Source organism: Carassius auratus, chromosome 23, assembly GCF_003368295.1.
Source record: "Carassius auratus strain Wakin chromosome 23, ASM336829v1, whole genome shotgun sequence".
Classification (NCBI taxonomy): Eukaryota; Metazoa; Chordata; class Actinopteri; order Cypriniformes; family Cyprinidae; genus Carassius; species Carassius auratus.
The window spans coordinates 19,452,726-19,472,677 of NC_039265.1; the positions used below are offsets into that span (position 1 = coordinate 19,452,726).

At 41.1% G+C, this 19,952-nt stretch overlaps 1 protein-coding gene across 2 annotated transcripts in view; it reads right to left on the reverse strand.

Moving 5' to 3' along the window:
- The window catches only part of camta2 (calmodulin binding transcription activator 2), a 33,850-nt gene that overhangs the window by 12,694 nt on the left and 1,204 nt on the right, over positions 1-19,952 (reverse strand). For both annotated transcript variants that reach the window (XM_026200295.1, XM_026200294.1), the window contains exons 2-11: positions 17,256-17,356; positions 11,990-12,093; positions 11,074-11,141; positions 10,750-10,885; positions 10,579-10,650; positions 9,676-9,826; positions 9,401-9,526; positions 6,403-7,955; positions 3,814-3,940; positions 2,780-2,914 (exon numbers count right to left, since the gene is read on the reverse strand). In XM_026200295.1, the coding sequence (XP_026056080.1) occupies positions 2,780-2,914; positions 3,814-3,940; positions 6,403-7,955; positions 9,401-9,526; positions 9,676-9,826; positions 10,579-10,650; positions 10,750-10,885; positions 11,074-11,141; positions 11,990-12,093; positions 17,256-17,286 (2,503 nt within the window). In that variant the 5' untranslated portion in view covers positions 17,287-17,356. The remainder of the gene's footprint in view (positions 1-2,779; positions 2,915-3,813; positions 3,941-6,402; positions 7,956-9,400; positions 9,527-9,675; positions 9,827-10,578; positions 10,651-10,749; positions 10,886-11,073; positions 11,142-11,989; positions 12,094-17,255; positions 17,357-19,952) is intronic.

Sequence of the window (19,952 nt, forward strand, 5' to 3'; positions counted from 1 at the left end):
TATTAACCAACTACACCTGAAAAAACAGTTTTCATAGTACGGTTTTCCGCATTTTTATTATCATTTTTTTATATATATGTGTCTACATGTTTTTATTAGGTTTCAGTTAATTTGATTTAACCTGCTTTAGTACTTCAACTTGAAATGAAGTGACACATGGAATGAAATATCAAATGAACGTCTGTAATTATAAAATTTCATTTTAAGATATTTTAGTACTCTCAGAAAACAAGTAGTTGGCAAGTAGCTGAAATAAAATCATTTCAAAAATAGTTCAGCCATAAATTAAAAAAAAATATTAAATGTGAAATTTGGAAGTAGAAGGACTGAAACAATATTTTATTGTAAAACATACTATAATCCTGTTGTGTTTTTGTCATTTTTATTAGTAATCTATTAAGTTTTAGATATAGTTTATTTAATTTGAATTATTTTAGAATGTAAAAACAAACTAAATAAAACTGAGAAATGTTGTCTTGGCAATTACTAAAATAAAATAAGATTTTATTTTATTTTATTTCAACTATATATATACATATGTGTGTGTATGTATATATGTATGTATGTATGTGTATGTATATACATTTATTTTAGATATATGTGTATTTTTTTTATTAAAGCAGCAAACATTATTTTCCCTAAACAGGAACTTTATTACATTGACCTGCAAGAAAGACATTTGTAAAACATGTTTTCCTTAGAATAAGCTTTGGATGATAAGCAGTCTGTTTTATCACGCAGGAAACTTGGCGGAAGAACGTAACAGATCTTGATTCTCAACACTATCCATTCTTAAAACAAATTCTAATATTTACTGTATTGGACACAAAGCAGACGTGTGTGTGTATGTGTGTGTATGTTTAGTGCTTGATTTACAGTGCATTTGGATGTGTTGACAGCTCAACACACACACACACACACAATGATCTCTAAGATGAAGCTCCAAACACAGAGAGAGCAGTTTTAACACAGTCTTTCCTACCTACACCATCCATGTGTCTCTGCGCCATCGTTTAGACGATCCGACAAAAACAGCGAATCAGAAAAAGCACAACTCCATGTCTGTCTCAGTCGCTTGCTCAGGAGTGAGACATGTTCAAAAATACAAGTACAGAAGTATAAAAACAGTTTTTGAGTACAAACACACTTCAGAGAAGGGCAGATGTGTTCACACAGGAGAGAGCGTTCCACATTGTCTGGAGGACAAATGCAAACGTCCTGCTGGATCCTGACAGACCTCTGTCCTCGAGTGGGGAAAGTCCCGAATGAGACGAGAGAGAGAGAGACACAGTGGAGCTTAAATTACTGAGCCTGCAGACGGCCGGAGAGAGAGACAGACCCGGACACATGGATTTAAATAGGCTTTAACTGAGCGACAGAAATAGAAACCGGCTGATATCCACACACACACACACACACACACACACACACACACACACACACATAAATACTCTCTCTCTCTCTCTCTCTCTCTCACAGACAGACACTCACTCACTCACTCACTCACTCTCTCACTAACTCTCTCACTCTCACACACACTCACTCTCTCACTCACACACTCTCTCACTCTCTTACACACACACTCACTCTCTCACTCACTCTCTCATTCACTCTCCCACTCACTCACTCTCTCATTCACTCTCCCACTCACTCACTCTCTCACTCACTCACTCACTCACTCTCTCACTCACTCTCCCACTCACTCACTCACTCTCACTCTCTCACTCTCCCACTCACTCACTCTCTCACTCACTCACTCTCTCACTCACTCTCCCTCCCACTCACTCACTCTCCCACTCACTCATCACTCACTCACTCACTCACTCACTCTCAAACTCACTCACTCACTCATCACTCACTCACTCACTCTCAAACTCACTCACACACTCACTCACTCATTCACTCTCCCACTCACTCACTCACTCACTCTCTCACTCACTCACTCTCTTAAACACTCATTCACTCTCTCACTCACTCTCTCACTCTCTCACACACTTACGCTCTCACTCACTCTCTCACACTCTCACTCTCACACACACTCACTCACTCACTCGCTCATTCTCTCACTCACTCACACACGCACGCACTCACTCACTTCTCACACACTCACTCTCACTCACTCTCTCACACACTCACGATCTCACTCACTCACTCTCTCACTCATTCTCTCACTAACACAAGCACACACTCACTCACTCACTTCTCACACACTCACGATCTCACTCACTCTCTCACTCACTCTCTCACACACTCACTCACTCATTCTCTCGCTCATTCTCTCGCTCACAACCGCAAGCACTCACTTCTCACACACACTCACTCTCACTCACACACACACACACACACTCACTTCTCACTCAAACATTCACACACACATGCACACTTTCACTCACTCACTCAGACTCACACACTCACTCACACACTCACTCACTCACACACACACACTTAAGCACCTTTCACAGAAAAATTGCCGGAACATTGCAGGGTTGCCTTCTGTATGAACGCAAACACGTCCCGGGATTGATCCTGGGTTGGGGACCTAGTAACTTTGACGGTTCAGTCCCGGAACAAGCACTACGTAATATCACTGCGCCTGCTGCACTCATGCTACACAGCAAAGCTCCTTGATTATTACGCCAGAATGAGGGTATAGTTCCTAGCCATATCAGCCAAGAAAACTTTTCATTTTCCGTCAGTCTTAGTACACGATGTTTCTCCAGCCATTCTCATCTGCAATGTTTGGGTCAGCTGTGTGTGTGTGTGTGTGTGTTTTACTCACCATCCAGTGATAACCAGTCCAGCTGTGAGCTCGGTAAGGACGAGGCGTTGCGAGCACGATACTCGAACAACACTGAGGAGGAGACGGCACTGGAGTCCTTCAACACGTGCAGAGCGACGAGTCCAGCTTCATGAGCTACACACACACACGCACGCACGACACACACACAGGAAGCTTATTATATACAAAACTCTACATGAAAAATGATTGTTTCTTCATGCACTGGTCTATTTTGCTTCCTTATCATGTCTCTCCTTACAGACTAGTGAGGAGAAATCATTCCAAACACACATTTTAGTGTTTATTTTATTTCAAATCTTTATTTTTGTCTTTAGATTTAGATCTCAATCCATAGTTTATCTCTTACAAACACCAAACTCTACAGATTTATTCCTCTCTATATTCTGAAGGTTTGTTTATATTTTTTTACACTGATTTATAAAACATTTCACTCCTAAAAACATGTTGAAATGTTTTTGTTTTCTTTCTGTTGACAGTATTTTCTGATTTATGATAAAAAGAGAAAACGTGTGTGTGTGTGTGTGTGTGTGTCTGTATGTATGTGTGTGAGCGAGAGTGTGTGTGTATGTGTGTGTGTGTGAGAGTGAGTGAGTGATTGTGTGTGTGTGTGCGTGAGAGTGAGTGTGAGTGAGTGAGTGTGTGCACGCGAGTGAGTGTCTGTGTGTGTTAGTGAGTGAGTGTAGGTGTGCGTGCGCGCGCGCGTGTGTGTGTGTGTGTGTCTGTGTGTGTGTGTGTGTGTGTGTGCGTGTGTGTGTCTGTGTGCGTGTGTGTGTGTGTGTGTGTGCGTGTCTGTGTGCGTGTGTGTGTGTGTGTGTGTGTGTGTGAGTGTCTGTGTGCGTGTGTGTGTGTGTGTGTGAGTGTCTGTGTGTGCGTGTGCGTGTGTGTGTGTGTGTGTATGTGTGCGTGTGCGTGTGTGTGTGTGTATGTGTGCGTGTGTGTCTGTGTGTGCGTGTCTGTGTGTGCGTGTGCGTGTGTGTGTGTGTGTGTGTGTGTGTATGTGTGTGTGTGCTCACCCGGACAGTAGCAGCGCAGGACTCCTGGCTGGATGAGAGAAGCTGTAACTCTGCTCTGGTCAAACACACAGGAGTATCGTCCGTCTGTCTCTGACCATGGGCCTGTGATCAACACCTTCACGCCGCCCTGAACCACAAGGAGTTAAACATGCTTATTACAGCTCCCCCAAACTAAAACCACCAAAACATTCTTGTTACTTGAAATAAAATTAGAAATTTTAATTTAAGTAATTCTGTTACTAATTTGAGTTTTTTTATGTAAGAAAATAACACCAGTGATATATTAGTATAATTGCTATCATTTTTTATATTGTTTTTTATTTTAATTTTAATTGAAGTTGTAGTTATTTACTGTTTTTTTATTCATTTTTTTATCTATATTTTTTTTTATAATTAATTTACTAATTTAAGACAAGTTAAAATAAAAAGTAACATTTAATATATTTTATAAAAATTTAAATTAAAATTGTGTAGACATAAAAAACTAACTTAAAAAAAATAGAAAAAAACAAATTTACTACAAATTGAACTAAAATTTAAATAAAAAATAACATTATTAATTAATTCACATCCATCTGGACAAGCCTTATACTATAGACTTCTATTCACGCCTTTCTTCATTTGATCTCAAACGCCTTACCACTACAACCACACAAAGCAGGCAACCAGTTTAACTTAATTGGTCCTCTCTCTTTTATTGCTGCTGCCCTCTCGAACCCTCGGTTATCCGATGTTCTTCGAGAGTATCGGACCAAACTCAGGGCAGCAGAGAGAAAGTGGTGCAAATCAAAAGATCCGTCCGACCTGAGATGTATCAGCCTTTGCTTTCATCTTTTTGCCCCTCACTGAGGCAGAAGTATCACAGAAGTATCCAAAATTCCTACAATCCTACAACATGCCCTCCAGACCCAATCCCCTCACACCTCCTCCAAGCAATCTCTCCTACACTTTTATCAGCACTCACACACATCATCAACACATCTCTCCTCACAGACACCTTCCCCACTGCATTCAAGCAGACTCAGGTAACCCACTGTTATTAAACACTTCTCTTACAGATAGCTACAGACCCGTCTCTCTCCTTCCATTCATAGCGAAAACCCTTGAAAGAGTTGTTTTCAACCAGATATCATTGTTTCTCTCACAGAACAACAAACTGGACACTAACCAGTCAGGTTTCAGGAGCGGCCACTCATCTGAGACTGGGCTACTGTCAGTCACGGAAACACTGCGGATTGTAAAAGCGGATTACAAATCATCAGTCTTTATTCTGCTGGATCTATCTGCTGCTTCTGACACGGTCAATCACCAGATCCTCCTGCCCTCTCATCACTGGGCATCACAGGGATTCCACTTCACTGGTTTGAATCATATCTTACTGATAGGTCTTTCAGGGTGGCTCGGGGAGGCAAGGTTTCCAAAACACTTCAACTTGTCATGGGGTTCCTCAGGGATCAGTTCTGGGACCCCTCCTCTTCTCCATGTACACAACATCACTGGGTCCCATCATACAGGCACATGACTTCTCGTACCATTGCTATGCTGAAGACACACAGCTCTATCTCTCATTTCAACCAGATGATCCAACAGTAGCTGCACGGATCTCAGGCTGCCTGGAGGACATCTCGGCAAGGATGAAAGAATATCACCTACAGCTCAACCTGGCAAAGACTGAGCTTCTTGTCGTCACTGCCACTCCAACTCTACAGCATGATTTCACCATCCAGCTAGGTTCTTCTACAATTACCCCATGAACTTCGGTCAGAAATCTTGGTGTAACCTTTGATGACCAGCTGACCTTCAAAGACCACATTGCAGATGCAATGTGGTCTTTGAAGGTGCAGACTGCACATTGTCCAGGCCCTGGTCATTTCTAGGCTGGACTACTGCAATGCTCTTCTGGCTGGACATCCATCAAGCACAATCAAACCTTTACAATTAAAGTTTATTTGATAGCGCTTTTTACGATACAAATGATTCAGAATGCAGCAGCACGACTGGTCTTCAATGAACCTGCAAAAAGACTAAATGTAAATATAAAAACTAATTCAAAAACGAAACTATATAGCATATAAAATATAAACCATAGTAGTCTCAGTTATACTAAAATAACACTGGTGCTAAATGCAACACAAGCAGAAACTTTTGTTCTTCTTCTACCAATTGTCAAAGCTTAGACTTCAGAACATAATGTTTCTTCACCTAAAAGTCTTAATTTTATATTAATTTTAAATGATTTTCGCAATGGATTTGAAGCAATTAAAGAAATAATTCACCCAGAAATTAAAATGAAAATTCTGTTATCAATTACTCAACCTCAACAAGTTCCTTTCTTCTCAAAAGATGATATTTTGCAGAATGCTGGTTACCAAACAGGTGAAGCTACCCGCTGACTTCCATAGTATTAAAATTAATAATGGCTACCGTCATCTGTTTGGTTACCAGCTTTCTTTGAAATATCTTCTTTTGTGTTCAACAGAAATAAAACATTCATACAGGTTTGGAACAAGTGGAGGCTGAGTAAATGATGACAGAATTTTCACTTTTGGGTGAACTGTCCCTTTAAAGAAGAGGCATGAAGATTCAAACCTCGGGGTACGACCATTCGGGCGAGAAGTCTGTGATGTTGGCCAGCCGCTGGGTTTCTGCTGGGTTTCCTCCAGGGTTTGTAAGAAGAGGGAAGGGCAGGAATGAGGTGGACGGTGTCGGCTGTGGAGGAACCATGTAGCGGATGGGGTAAACGGGCGGAGCCAGGGTGGGAAGGTGACTGACAGGCTCCTCTATAATGTGCTCAGATATGAGGTCGGGGAAGGCGGAGTCAAATGTAAGCCCAGCCTCCTCTCCGTCTATATGGCCGCAGTGGGTGGTGTCCATGGGCGTGACTTCTGATTCGAAATGTGTATGAGTGGGCGGAGACTGCTCCTCCTTCACTTGTACAGGACTCACAGTTGGGGGCGTGGCTGGGGGTGGTGTCTGATTCGGAGGTTGAATGCACATGGAGTGCTGTGACTCCGCCTTTTCTCCCTCTGGTGGCAGCTGATTGGTTGGCAGCACCTCAAGAGAGGATGTTATTTGGGTGGCGGGCGAGAGAGGATTGGTTAGGAGATGACCGGGCGGGACTTGAGCGGTGAATCCAGTGGGAGGAGCTCTGTCGTCGGAGGGTGGGACCGACAGAGGAGAACTCAAAGAATCTAGTCCTAAAGACATCTCCAGACACAGCGGGAGCAGCGCGGGAGTCGTTCGCGTCGGAGAGAGTGAAAAAGACAGTGAGGACGAGGGACGACCTGGAATACTCTTCCTCTCCGTCTCAGAACAGAGAGAGGATAGAGACGATGGAGGAGATGTGGGAGAAAGAGACAGAGCAAGAGACAGTGGCTGAGGAGATATTGAAGGAGGTGGAGATGGGGAAGAGGAGGCGGAGACTGAGTGAGGTGTGAGACCGGGTCCTCCGTAGGTCTGCCCCTGTTTGGGGCTGTTTAGGAAGGAGTCAGGGTCAAATGGGAGCAGCGAGGGTGATGGCGACGTCGGGTTTGGGGGCAGGATTGTCCCAGGGGTTTCAGTCAGCAGCAGTCCTCCAATCACAGGGCTGGGCAGGAAAGTGAGTGAAAGCGTGGCCACGCCTTGATTGGGAGGGGTGGGGCTAGATGGGGAGGTGGAGCTTGTTGGGGAGGGCGTGTCCTGTTTGGACGGCACAGGAGATAGAACGAGACGTCCGCCGGCACGGGTGACTGACAGGTGGGTGGAGCCTAACTCAGCATTTAGCTCCTCCCCATAGCCACACCCCACCGGGGTTGCTGTCGTCATGACAATGACTGCTGCCAATCCACCCTGCTGGTCACCATAGAATCCATTTCCGTTGCTAAGAGCGATTGTCCCCGCCCGCTGCGTCTGGGGTGGACTGGAGGACGAGGAGGAGGCGGAGCATGGGGAAGCCACGCCGCCCGGATCATCGCCCCTCCCACCCTCTTCAGGCTGCTTCCTCTCCGAAGGTACAACAGCGACTAACGCATCGCCCGGTCCCGCCTCCCGCAGAGAAGGATTCTTCAGCTCATTGAGGGTGGGGTGAGGGGTGGGCAGTTTGGGCGAGATGATGCGATGTCTGGTGCTGTTGCAGCGGTGAGGAATGTTGGATCCAGGAGAAGCTGCGGGAAACACGTCACACATGGCAAATAAATGACCCTGGCAAAACCACACACTAGCATCTGAAAGTATGGGGTTTATTTCATCAGTCAAAACTGTAATATTATGAAATATTATGAAAACTTAAAATATGACAATGTGTATTGCACATGTGAAGGACTGTGTGTTTAGTGTGTGGGTGCGTTTAGTGAGTGTATGATTACAGGTGTGTGTGTGTGTGTGTGTGTGTGTGTATGTGTGAGGGTGTATGTGTGTATGTCAGCATGTGCTCGCATCCATGCGCGAGATGTGCGTACGTGTGTGTGTGTGTGTGTGTGTGTGTGTGTGTGTGTGTTTGTGTATATATGAGTGTATGTGTAGGATTGAGTGAGTGAAGGAGTGAGAGAGTGAGTAAGAGAGTGAGAGAGTGAGTGAGTGAAGGAGTGAGAGAGTGAGTGAGTGAAGGGGTGAGTGAAGGAGTGAGTGAGTGACTGAGTGAATATGTGAATGAGAGAGTGTGTGAATACATGAATGAATGAATGAGTGAGTGAGTGAGTGAGTGAGTGAGTGAGTGAGTGAGTGAGAGAGACAGAGAAAGAGTGATTGAGTGAGTGAAGGGGTGAGTGAGTGAGTGAGAGAGTGAGTGAATACGTGAATGAGAGAGTGAGTGAGAGAGAGAGAGAGAGAGAGAGTGAAAGAGTGAGTGAGTGTGTGTGTGTGAGTGAGAGTGAATGAGTGAGTGAGTGAGAGAGATAGAGAGTGAGTGAGTGAGTGAGAGAGGGAGAGGGAGAGAGTGAGTGAGTAAGTGTGTGTGTGTGTGTTAGAGAGAGAGGAAGAGAGAGAGAGAGAGAGAGAGAGAGTGAGTGATTGAGAGACTTAATGAGTGAGTGAGTGAGTGAGAGAGAGAGATAGTGAGATAGAGTGAGTAAGTGAGTGTGTGAATGTGTGTGTGTGTGTGTGTGTGTATAAGTGAGTGTGTGAATGAGTGAGTGAGAGAGAGAGAGAGTGAGTGAGAGGGAGATTGAGTGAGTGTGTGTGTGTGTGTGTGTGTGTATAAGTGAGTGTGTGAATGAGTGAGTGAGTGAGAGAGAGAGTGAGAGTGTGTGTGTGTGTGAGTGAGTGAGTGAGTGAGTGAGGGAGGGAGTGTGTGTGTGTGTGTGTGTGTGTGTGTGTATCATATCAGGACACAACTCTGTATAATGACATGGGTATGACACAGGTATTACAAGGAGAGGGTGACTTATGAGGACATAACCCATGTCCCCATTTATCAAAACACTTATAAATCATACAGAATGAGTTTTTTTGAGAAAGTAAAAATGCACAAAGTTTCCTGTGAGGGTTAGGGTTAGGTGTAGGGTTGGTGAAGGGCCATAGAATATACAGTTTCTACAGAATAAAAACCATTACGCCTATGGGATGAACACACTTTATACAGAAACAAACATGTGTGTGTGTGTGTGTTTACCGCAGAGGCAGGTGTGTGTTCGAGGTTGTGGTTTGGTCTGTTGTGTTTCTAAGATCTGTTGCACCATCTGCTCCACTGAGAGCTCCACAGAACCGTTGCCTCCACAAGACCATTTCAAGCTGTGGACTAAACACACACATAGATATAGAGTCATTTACAGTAACCACGTTCACATCACTATGTAACATATTAGATATTGTCGTTCTGTGGTGATGCACTCATAGATCAGTGATTGGTGGTTTGCTCATTCTGCAGGCGTGTGATTGGTCACTCACACATGGGTTTGAGTTGAGACAGCAGTTCGTCTCGGCTCCAGCGCAGACTGTCCCTGCGGTCGGTCAGAGCACATGAGACCGGTCCACAGGACTTCCCACTGTCCTCCAGCGACGGCACGTTCAGATAGTGCACTAGAACGATGTCTGGGTTCTGAACACACACACACACACACACAGCATATACATTTTTGTAAAACAATATCATAGTTAAAATAATTGTAAAAAAAAAAAGAACCACATACTTAACATTACGAATGTCATACAAATATAAAATAAAATTAAATCATTTTAATTAAAAACAATCAAAATAAAACACAAACATTTAAAAATAATGTTTTTTATTTTCAAATAAAAACATTAATATTTATTTTAAAAAAAACACTTACTAATTTATTTACTTATTAAATGACAAAAAAAATAAAGAAATTATTTTAGAATAAAAGTAATGAAAATAAAACACTTAAAATGAATGGATTTAAAAATGTATTAAATCATAAAAATTTTAAAATAAAAACTATTAAAACAACAAAAATTTTACAGAAAAGAAAATAAATAAATTTAAAATAAAAGCAATAAAAATAAAACAATTTTAAAAAATTTATAAAATCTCAAATTTACTAGAATAATCAAATCATAAAACAAAAAATATTTCAAATATAACAAATAAAATAAAAATAAAAATTATTCAATATGTACACTACATCAAAATAACATAAATATGTAAAATAATTGTTTTTTTCTTTAACTCTTTTATTTCTTGTTCACTGCAAACATCAAGCACTGAAGCAATTCATAGATGTTGAATAAAAATAATATCATTACAACAATAACTTATTTTTTATATATTCACACATCCTGGCTTCTGATTGGGTAGATTAGTGTCACATGCTTATAATAACAAACCTGCAGCAGCCAATAGCATCTTCTGTGGAATGTTGGGACGATGGAGGAATGAACGTAACAACCATAAAGACACTGCAGGAGGAGAGAGGGAAAGAGATGAGCGTCACGTGACCACACACACACACACACACACACACACACTCACTCTCACACACACACACACACACACACCTCCATGCCCTGAACCTTCAGCTTCATGTGATCCTCTCTGGTCGTCTTTCCGTCCTTCCTCTTCTTCCAGCAATATCCATCTTTCCGGTATTTGACCTTCTTGCGATTGTACAGGATGATGGAGCCGTTCTGTGGCCTGTGTGTGTGAACATCATTTTATTCACAATCAGGAACGAGGAATTAAAAACACACTTCACTCAAAACACAACCAGACAGCTGAAGCAATCTTGCTTTAAATAGTCTATATTCACTACCAGATGAACACATGCTGTTAATGCCACTGTACATTCAATTAATTTACTTCTGGATCAAATTAAGACTGACCTGGTCTTAAGCGTGCAAGAAAGCCACTCGTCATGTTTGTCGAACGAAATCAGGAACGATGCAATTTCCTGAATCACACACAAACACAACACACTTAGATCATAATCCAGTGTCCATTATAAACATTTTCATTACCTGAAATTAAACGCTAATAAAATATAAACTAATAAACCTAAATAAAATATAAAATAACTTATTTTATTTCAACTATTTGCCAAGCCAACATTTCTCTTTTTTATTAAGATGAAACAAAAATAAACTAAAACTAATACGTATAAAAACAGACATAAAAACTGGGAGAAAAAAAAACATTACAAAAGCATTAAAGAAAATTACTAAAACTTTAACTCATTTGAGTGAAGATTGAAAATTTATGTCATCTTAAGTAAAAAAAAAACAAAAAAAAACAAACAAGTAATTTAAAGATGCTTTTGTGATTCTTTTGCAATCCCAACAGTAGTGTGAAAGTCATCTGGTGAATATACTTGTGTAAAAATTAATTAAATAATACAAATTGTAAAACTGAAATCATTTAAAATAAAAAACAATCAAAATCAAACAGTTATTAAAAGAGTTCATAAAAATATAAATTAATTGACAGAATAGAGAGTTCAGTGTAAAGCTGATGAGAGTGCTGTTAATTATCCACGTCACATACATGAAAAAACAACATTTTTATTACGTACAATGAAATAAATGTTGAAATAAATGAAATAGAATATAAAAACTTGTCACCTTTTTTATTTCAGCTTTTTTGCCACTGCAAAAAATACTCACTCAACTTACTTACTCAAACTTACTGAAGACTATAGACGTATTTATCAAATCATGAAATATAAAAAATAGAAACTAAAAGTCAAATCCTAATAGAATCTGTGGCAGTATGAAGTAATACTGTATGTGCAGCCACACACACCTCGTTGGTGTTCCAGCGCAGTCTCTCTTTGGGTAAAGTGGTGGTGCGAGGCAAACACTCCAGCAGCTTATTGGGTAAAAACACTTTCATCTGACCGCTGGTCTCTGTTAAACACAAAACACCGGTCAGCAGCACGCTTCACTAGTGTAATCATGATTCTGATCAACACTGATTATCACAAAGCATTCATCAGAGTTCATCATCATCAACACATCTGTGTGTGTGTGAGAGAGAGAGAGAGAGTGTGTGTGTGTGTGTGTGTGTGTGTGTGTGTGTGACAGAGAATGTGATTGTGAGTGTGAGAGTGATTGTGAGTGAGTGTGATTGTGACAGTGTGATTGTGAGTGTGAGAGTGTGATTGTGAGTGAGAGTATGATTGTGAGAGTGTGATTGTGAGTGTGAGTGAGAGTATGATTGTGAGAGTGTGATTGTGAGAGTGATTGTGAGTGTGAGAGTGATTGTGAGAGTGTGATTGTGAGAGTGATTGTGAGTGTGAGAGTGATTGTGAGAGTGATTGTGAGTGTGAGAGTGATTGTGAGAGTGTGATTGTGAGTTAGAGTATGATTGTGAGAGTGTGATTGTGTGTGAGTGAGAGTATGATTGTGAGAGTGTGATTGTGAGTGTGAGAGTGATTGTGAGTGAGAGTGTGAGTGTGAGAGTGTGAGTGAGAGTATGATTGTGAGAGTGTGATTGTGAGAGTGATTGTGAGTGTGAGAGTGATTGTGAGAGTGTGATTGTGAGAGTGATTGTGAGTGTGAGTGATTGTGAGAGTGATTGTGAGTGTGAGAGTGATTGTGAGAGTGTGATTGTGTGTGAGTGAGAGTATGATTGTGAGAGTGTGATTGTGTGTGAGTGAGAGTATGATTGTGAGAGTGTGATTGTGAGTGTGAGAGTGATTGTGAGTGAGTGTGAGTGTGAGAGTGTGAGTGAGAGTATGATTGTGAGAGTGTGATTGTGAGAGTGTGATTGTGAGAGTGATTGTGAGTGTGAGAGTGTGATTGTGAGTGTGAGAGTGTGATTGTGAGTTAGAGTATGATTGTGAGAGTGTGATTGTGTTTGAGTGAGAGTATGATTGTGAGAGTGTGATTGTGAGTGTGAGAGTGATTGTGAGTGAGAGTGTGAGTGAGAGTATGATTGTGAGTGTGAGAGTGTTTGTGAGTATGAGAGTGTGATTGTGAGAGTGATTGTGAGTGTGAGAGTGTGATTGTGAGTTAGAGTATGATTGTGAGAGTGTGATTGTGAGTGTGATTGTGAGTGAGAGTGTGATTGTGAGTGTGAGAGTGTGATTGTGAGTTAGAGTATGATTGTGAGAGTGTGATTGTGAGTGTGATTGTGAGTGAGAGTGTGATTGTGAGTGTGAGAGTGTGATTGTGAGTGTGAGAGTGTGATTGTGAGTGAGAGTGTGATTGTGAGTGAGAGTGTGATTGTGAGTGAGAGTGTGATAGTGTGATAGTGTGATTGTGATTGAGAGTGTGATTGCGAGAGTGTGATTGTGAGTGTGAGAGTGATTGTGAGTGTGAGAGTGTGATTGTGAGAGTGATTGTGAGTGTGACAGTGTGATTGTGAGAGTGATTGTGAGTGTGAGAGTGTGATTGTGAGTGTGAGATTGTGAGTGTGAGAGTGTGATTGTAAGTGTGAGTATGATTGTGAGAGTGTGATTGTGAGTGTGAGAGTGATTGTGAGTGAGAGTGTGATTGTGAGAGTGATTGTGAGTGAGAGTATGATTGTGAGAGTGTGATTGTGAGTGTGAGAGTGTGATTGTGAGAGTTATTGTGAGTGTGAGAGTGTGATTGTGAGTGTGAGAGTGATTGTGAGTGAGAGTGTGATTGAGAGTGAGAATGTGATTGTATGAATGTGATTGTGATTGTGTAGGTGTGATTGTCAGTGAGAATGTGATTGTGAGTGTGATTGTGAGTGTGTGTGTGTCTGTGATTGTGTGATTGTGAGTGTGAGAGTGTAAGTATGAAAGTGTGATTGTGAGTGTGAATTTGAGTGTGATTGTGTGTGTAATTGTGGTAGTTTGATTGTTTGTGTGTGTGTGTGTAATTGTGAGTGTGAGAGTGTTATTGTGTGAATGAGTGAGTGTGATTGTGAGAGTTTGATTGTATGTGAGTGTGAGAGTGAGTGTGTGTGTGTGTGATTGTGAGTGTGACTGTGAGTGTGAGAGTGAGTGTAAGGATGTAATTATGAATTTGTGTGATTATGTTTGTGATATGGTGACTGTGATTGTAAGTGTGAGTGTATTAGTGTGATTGTGAGTGTGTGATTGTGAGAGTGAAGTGAAGTGACATTCAGCCAAGTATAGTGACCCATACTCAGAATTTTTGCTCTGTATTTAACTGTATTTATCTGTATTTGTGAACACACACACCGGAGCAGTGGTCATCATTTATGCTGCGGCGCCCAGGGAGCAGTTGGGGGTTCGATGCCTTGCTCAAGAGCACCTCGGTCGTGGTATTGTTGGCCAGAGACTCAAACCCACAACCCTAGGGTTAGGACTCTCTAACCACTAGGCCTAGTGTGTGTGTGTGTGTGTGTGTGTGTGTGACAGAGAATGTGATTGTGAGTGTGAGAGTGATTGTGAGTGAGTGTGATTGTGACAGTGTGATTGTGAGTGTGAGAGTGTGATTGTGAGTGAGAGTATGATTGTGAGAGTGTGATTGTGAGTGTGAGTGAGAGTATGATTGTGAGAGTGTGATTGTGAGAGTGATTGTGAGTGTGAGAGTGATTGTGAGAGTGTGATTGTGAGAGTGATTGTGAGTGTGAGAGTGATTGTGAGAGTGATTGTGAGTGTGAGAGTGATTGTGAGAGTGTGATTGTGAGTTAGAGTATGATTGTGAGAGTGTGATTGTGTGTGAGTGAGAGTATGATTGTGAGAGTGTGATTGTGAGTGTGAGAGTGATTGTGAGTGAGAGTGTGAGAGTGTGAGTGAGTATGATTGTGAGAGTGTGATTGTGAGAGTGATTGTGAGTGTGAGAGTGATTGTGAGAGTGTGATTGTGAGAGTGATTGTGAGTGTGAGTGATTGTGAGAGTGATTGTGAGTGTGAGAGTGATTGTGAGAGTGTGATTGTGTGTGAGTGAGAGTATGATTGTGAGAGTGTGATTGTGTGTGAGTGAGAGTATGATTGTGAGAGTGTGATTGTGAGTGTGAGAGTGATTGTGAGTGAGTGTGAGTGTGAGAGTGTGAGTGAGAGTATGATTGTGAGAGTGTGATTGTGAGAGTGATTGTGAGTGTGAGAGTGTGATTGTGAGTGTGAGAGTGTGATTGTGAGTTAGAGTATGATTGTGAGAGTGTGATTGTGTTTGAGTGAGAGTATGATTGTGAGAGTGTGATTGTGAGTGTGAGAGTGATTGTGAGTGAGAGTGTGAGTGAGAGTATGATTGTGAGTGTGAGAGTGTTTGTGAGTATGAGAGTGTGATTGTGAGAGTGATTGTGAGTGTGAGAGTGTGATTGTGAGTGTGAGAGTGTGATTGTGAGTTAGAGTATGATTGTGAGAGTGTGATTGTGAGTGTGATTGTGAGTGAGAGTGTGATTGTGAGTGTGAGAGTGTGATTGTGAGTTAGAGTATGATTGTGAGAGTGTGATTGTGAGTGTGATTGTGAGTGAGAGTGTGATTGTGAGTGTGAGAGTGTGATTGTGAGTGAGAGTGTGATTGTGAGTGAGAGTGTGATTGTGAGTGAGAGTGTGATTGCGAGAGTGTGATTGTGAGTGTGAGAGTGATTGTGAGTGTGAGAGTGTGATTGTGAGAGTGATTGTGAGTGTGATTGTGAGAGTGATTGTGAGTGTGACAGTGTGATTGTGAGAGTGATTGTGAGTGTGAGAGTGTGATTGTGAGTGTGAGAGTGTGATTGTGAGAGTGTGATTGTAAGTGTGAGTATGATTGTGAGAGTGTGATTGTGAGTGTGAGAGTGATTGTGAGTGAGAGTGTGATTGTGAGAGTGATTGTGAGTGAGAGTGTGATTGTGAGTGAAAGTATGATTGTGAGAGTGTGATTGTGAGTGTGAGAGTGTGATTGTGAGAGTTATTGTGAGTGTGAGAGTGTGATTGTGAGTGTGAGAGTGATTGTGAGTGAGAGTGTGATTGAGAGTGAGAATGTGATTGTGTGAATGTGATTGTGATTGTGTAAGTATGAATGTGATTGTGATTGTGTAGGTGTGATTGTCAGTGAGAATGTGATTGTGAGTGTGATTGTGAGTGTGTGTGTCTGTGATTGTGTGATTGTGAGTGTGAGAGTGTAAGTATGAAAGTGTGATTGTGAGTGTGAATTTGAGTGTGATTGTGTGTGTAATTGTGGTAGTTTGATTGTTTGTGTGTGTGTGTGTAATTGTGAGTGTGAGAGTGTTATTGTGTGAATGAGTGAGTGTGATTGTGAGAGTTTGATTGTATGTGAGTGTGAGAGTGAGTGTGTGTGTGTGATTGTGAGTGTGACTGTGAGTGTGAGAGTGAGTGTAAGGATGTAATTATGAATTTGTGTGATTATGTTTGTGATATGGTGACTGTGATTGTAAGTGTGAGTGTATTAGTGTGATTGTGAGTGTGTGATTGTGAGAGTGAAGTGAAGTGACATTCAGCCAAGTATAGTGACCCATACTCAGAATTTTTGCTCTGTATTTAACTGTATTTATCTGTATTTGTGAACACACACACCGGAGCAGTGGTCATCATTTATGCTGCGGCGCCCAGGGAGCAGTTGGGGGTTCGATGCCTTGCTCAAGAGCACCTCGGTCGTGGTATTGTTGGCCAGAGACTCAAACCCACAACCCTAGGGTTAGGACTCTCTAACCACTAGGCCACGACTCCCCTTTGAGGGTGATTGTGAGTGTGATTGTGAGTTTAAGAGTGTGAATGTGTGTTATTGTGAGAGTGTGAATGTGAGTGTGAGAGTGTAAAAATTTCATTATGAGTTTGTGTGATTATTTTTGTGAAATTGTGACTGTGATTGTAAGTGTGAGTGTGATTGTGAGTGTATTAGTGTGATTGTGAAAGTGAGAGTGTGATTGTGAGTATAAGAGTGAACATGAGAGTGTGATTGTGAGAGTGTGATTCTGAGTGAGAGAGTGAATGTGAGTGTGTGTGTGTGTGTGTGTATGAGGTTGTGTGTGTAATTGTGAGTGAGTGTGCGAGTGATTGTGAGTGTGTGACTGTGTGAAAGTGAATGTGAGAGTGAAAGTGAGTGTAAGAGTATGATTGTGAGAGTGAATGTGAGTATGTGATTGTGAGAGTGAATGTGAGTGTTTAAGTGTGATTGTGAGAGTGAGACGGACCGGACTCTGTGGTCGTGTCCTTGTTGTTCATGGTGAAGTTCACACACTCCTCCGGTCTGCAGGAGGCAGTCACATGATCCAGGGAGGATGAAACTGCAACACTGACAGGAAATAAATTTAAAGTTAATATAAATAAATACAAATAAAATTAAATAAAATCTAAAAACAAAGATATGTCAGCAAATTAACTTGACAACTTAATTAACTAAAGCCAACCATGAAATAAAAATATAAATCATATAAAAATAAGAAGAATATTTGCATCTTTTCATTGAACTGATACGTAATCAACCAAGTAAAATAAAAATAAAAAACTGGTGGTTTTGAAACAGAAATATTCCTTTGAAAATAAAAATAAAATTCTAAATAGCTTTGAAGATTCTATCATTTATACACTGACGACCAGCCAAAGATTGGAATAATTCAGATTTTTCTACATGATTTTTACAGATTTAAACATTGTTAGATTACATGAGAGTATACAAGATAAAAAAAAAGAACAGAAAAGAAAAATAAACCAATACTTTTACACATTTACATTTATGCATTAAGCAGACCCTTTTATCCAAAGCGACTTACAGTGCATTCAGATTATACATTATTATTATTATTATTATTATTAATTACTTAGTATGTGTGTTTCCTAGAAATTGAATCCATAACCTTTTGGGCCGGTAACACAATGCTCTACCACTTCACCACAGGACCATACACGAGGAACATTTGAACTTTCATTCATCAGGGATGCTTTAAATTTAACAAAAGTGTCAGTAAAAACATTTATAATGTGACAAAAGATTTCTATTTCAAATAAACACTGTTCTTCTGAACTTTCTGTTCATCTGTGAATCCTGAAAAATAAAATCTATCACAGTTTCCACAGAAATATTGTGCAGCACAACTGTGTTCAACAAACAAATGTTTCTTGAGCAGTAAATCATCGTATTATTCTGATTTCTGAAGATCATGTGACACTGAAGACTGGAGGAATGATGCTGAAAATACAGCGGAGCATCACAGAAATACATTACACTTGAAAGGGGGGGTGAAATGCTATTTCATGCATACTGAGTTTTTTACACTGTTAAAGAGTTGGATTCCCATGCTAAACATGGACAAAGTTTCAAAAATTAAGTTGTACGTTTGAAGGAGTATTTCTGTTCCAAAAATACTCCTTCCGGTTTGTCACAAGTTTGGGAAAGTTTTTTTCGAGTATGGCTCTGTGTGACGTTAGATGGAGCGGAATTTCCTTATATGTGTCCTGACGCACTTCTGCCGGAAGAGCGCGCTCCCGTATAGCAGAGCACTGAGAGCACAACAGACTTCACTGATCACAGCCAGAGCGTCGAGAAATGTCACAAAAGAAGTGTGTTTTTGGTTGCCAGGGCAAGACAACCCTGCACAGATTACCAAAAGAGAAACAGCATTAAGGGACCAGTGGATGGAGTTTATTTTTACAGAGCATCAACGGAGTTGTGCAAGTGTTTGTGTTTGTTCCCTGCATTTCGAAGATGCTTGTTTTACAAACAAGGCCCAGTTTGACGACGGATTTGCGTATCGTTTATTTCTTAAGGATGATGCAGTCCCAACGAAAAAGGGTCACGATCGTGTGTTGGAACCACAGGCGGTGAGTAAAACTGCTTCAAATATCTCTGCCTCCTTGTTAGTGCGTCCCCTCCCATCGGAGACCCGGGTTCGAGCCCCGCTCGGAGCGAGTCGTTGCTGCTGCTGCTCTCGTTCAGTTTCAGCCTCTGGATCTGATTCTGGATCATAAATATACGCTGAATCTGACTGTTAGCCATGGTTTGTTTTGGTTGGTTTTGTCCTCACGGTAATGTCACAGTTAGTTTCCAGACGCGCTCAACCCAAAAGCCTACTGGCGCTCGTGATTCTTTAGCTCCGCCCACACGTGCCAGTCTTGTTTTTCCGAAAAATCGGTACAGACTATCTTTCTCTTATAAATATAATAAAACTAAATACTTTTTGGAGTTATGAAGGATGCAATACTACTCTATAGGTACTCAAGATTAACATGATATTGAGTGAAAACCAGCATTTCACCCCCCCTTTAACACAGATTCACACAGAAAACAGCTGATTTAAATCATAATAATATTTCAATGTTTTACAGTTTTTCCTGTAGTTTTGATGAAATAAATGCAGCCTTGGTGAATAAAAGAGAATCAAAAACATTATTTTTTAAGATATATGAACCACTGATCTAAAATACTGTATATCAGAACCTGCGATGTGCAACGCAGTACACACACACACACAGAACATGAACTGGGTGGGGTTTACAAAGAAATATAAACCACAATAAAACCACCAGATAAGAACAAGATAAAATATGTAACTAGACTGTTACAGCAATGGATCTCTGTAGAAAGTCTCTCTCTCTCTCTCTCTCTCTCTCTCACACACACACTCTCTCTCTCTCTGTCTGAATCTGTTGCCTGGTAACTGCAGCAGTATGTGATCAAATGTGTTCTCACACACACACCCACACGCGTCTCTTTTATATAACATGGATGTGTTCGGTGACGGATCAGAAACAATCACATTCTGTCTCAATGCTGTTTGATCAGTAATATCAGGATACAGCCAGTGTTTCTGAAACATCATGTGGAAGTCATAACCCAACACACAGTGCAGACGAGACGGAGGAAGTGATAAAACATGTACACAGAATGCCAT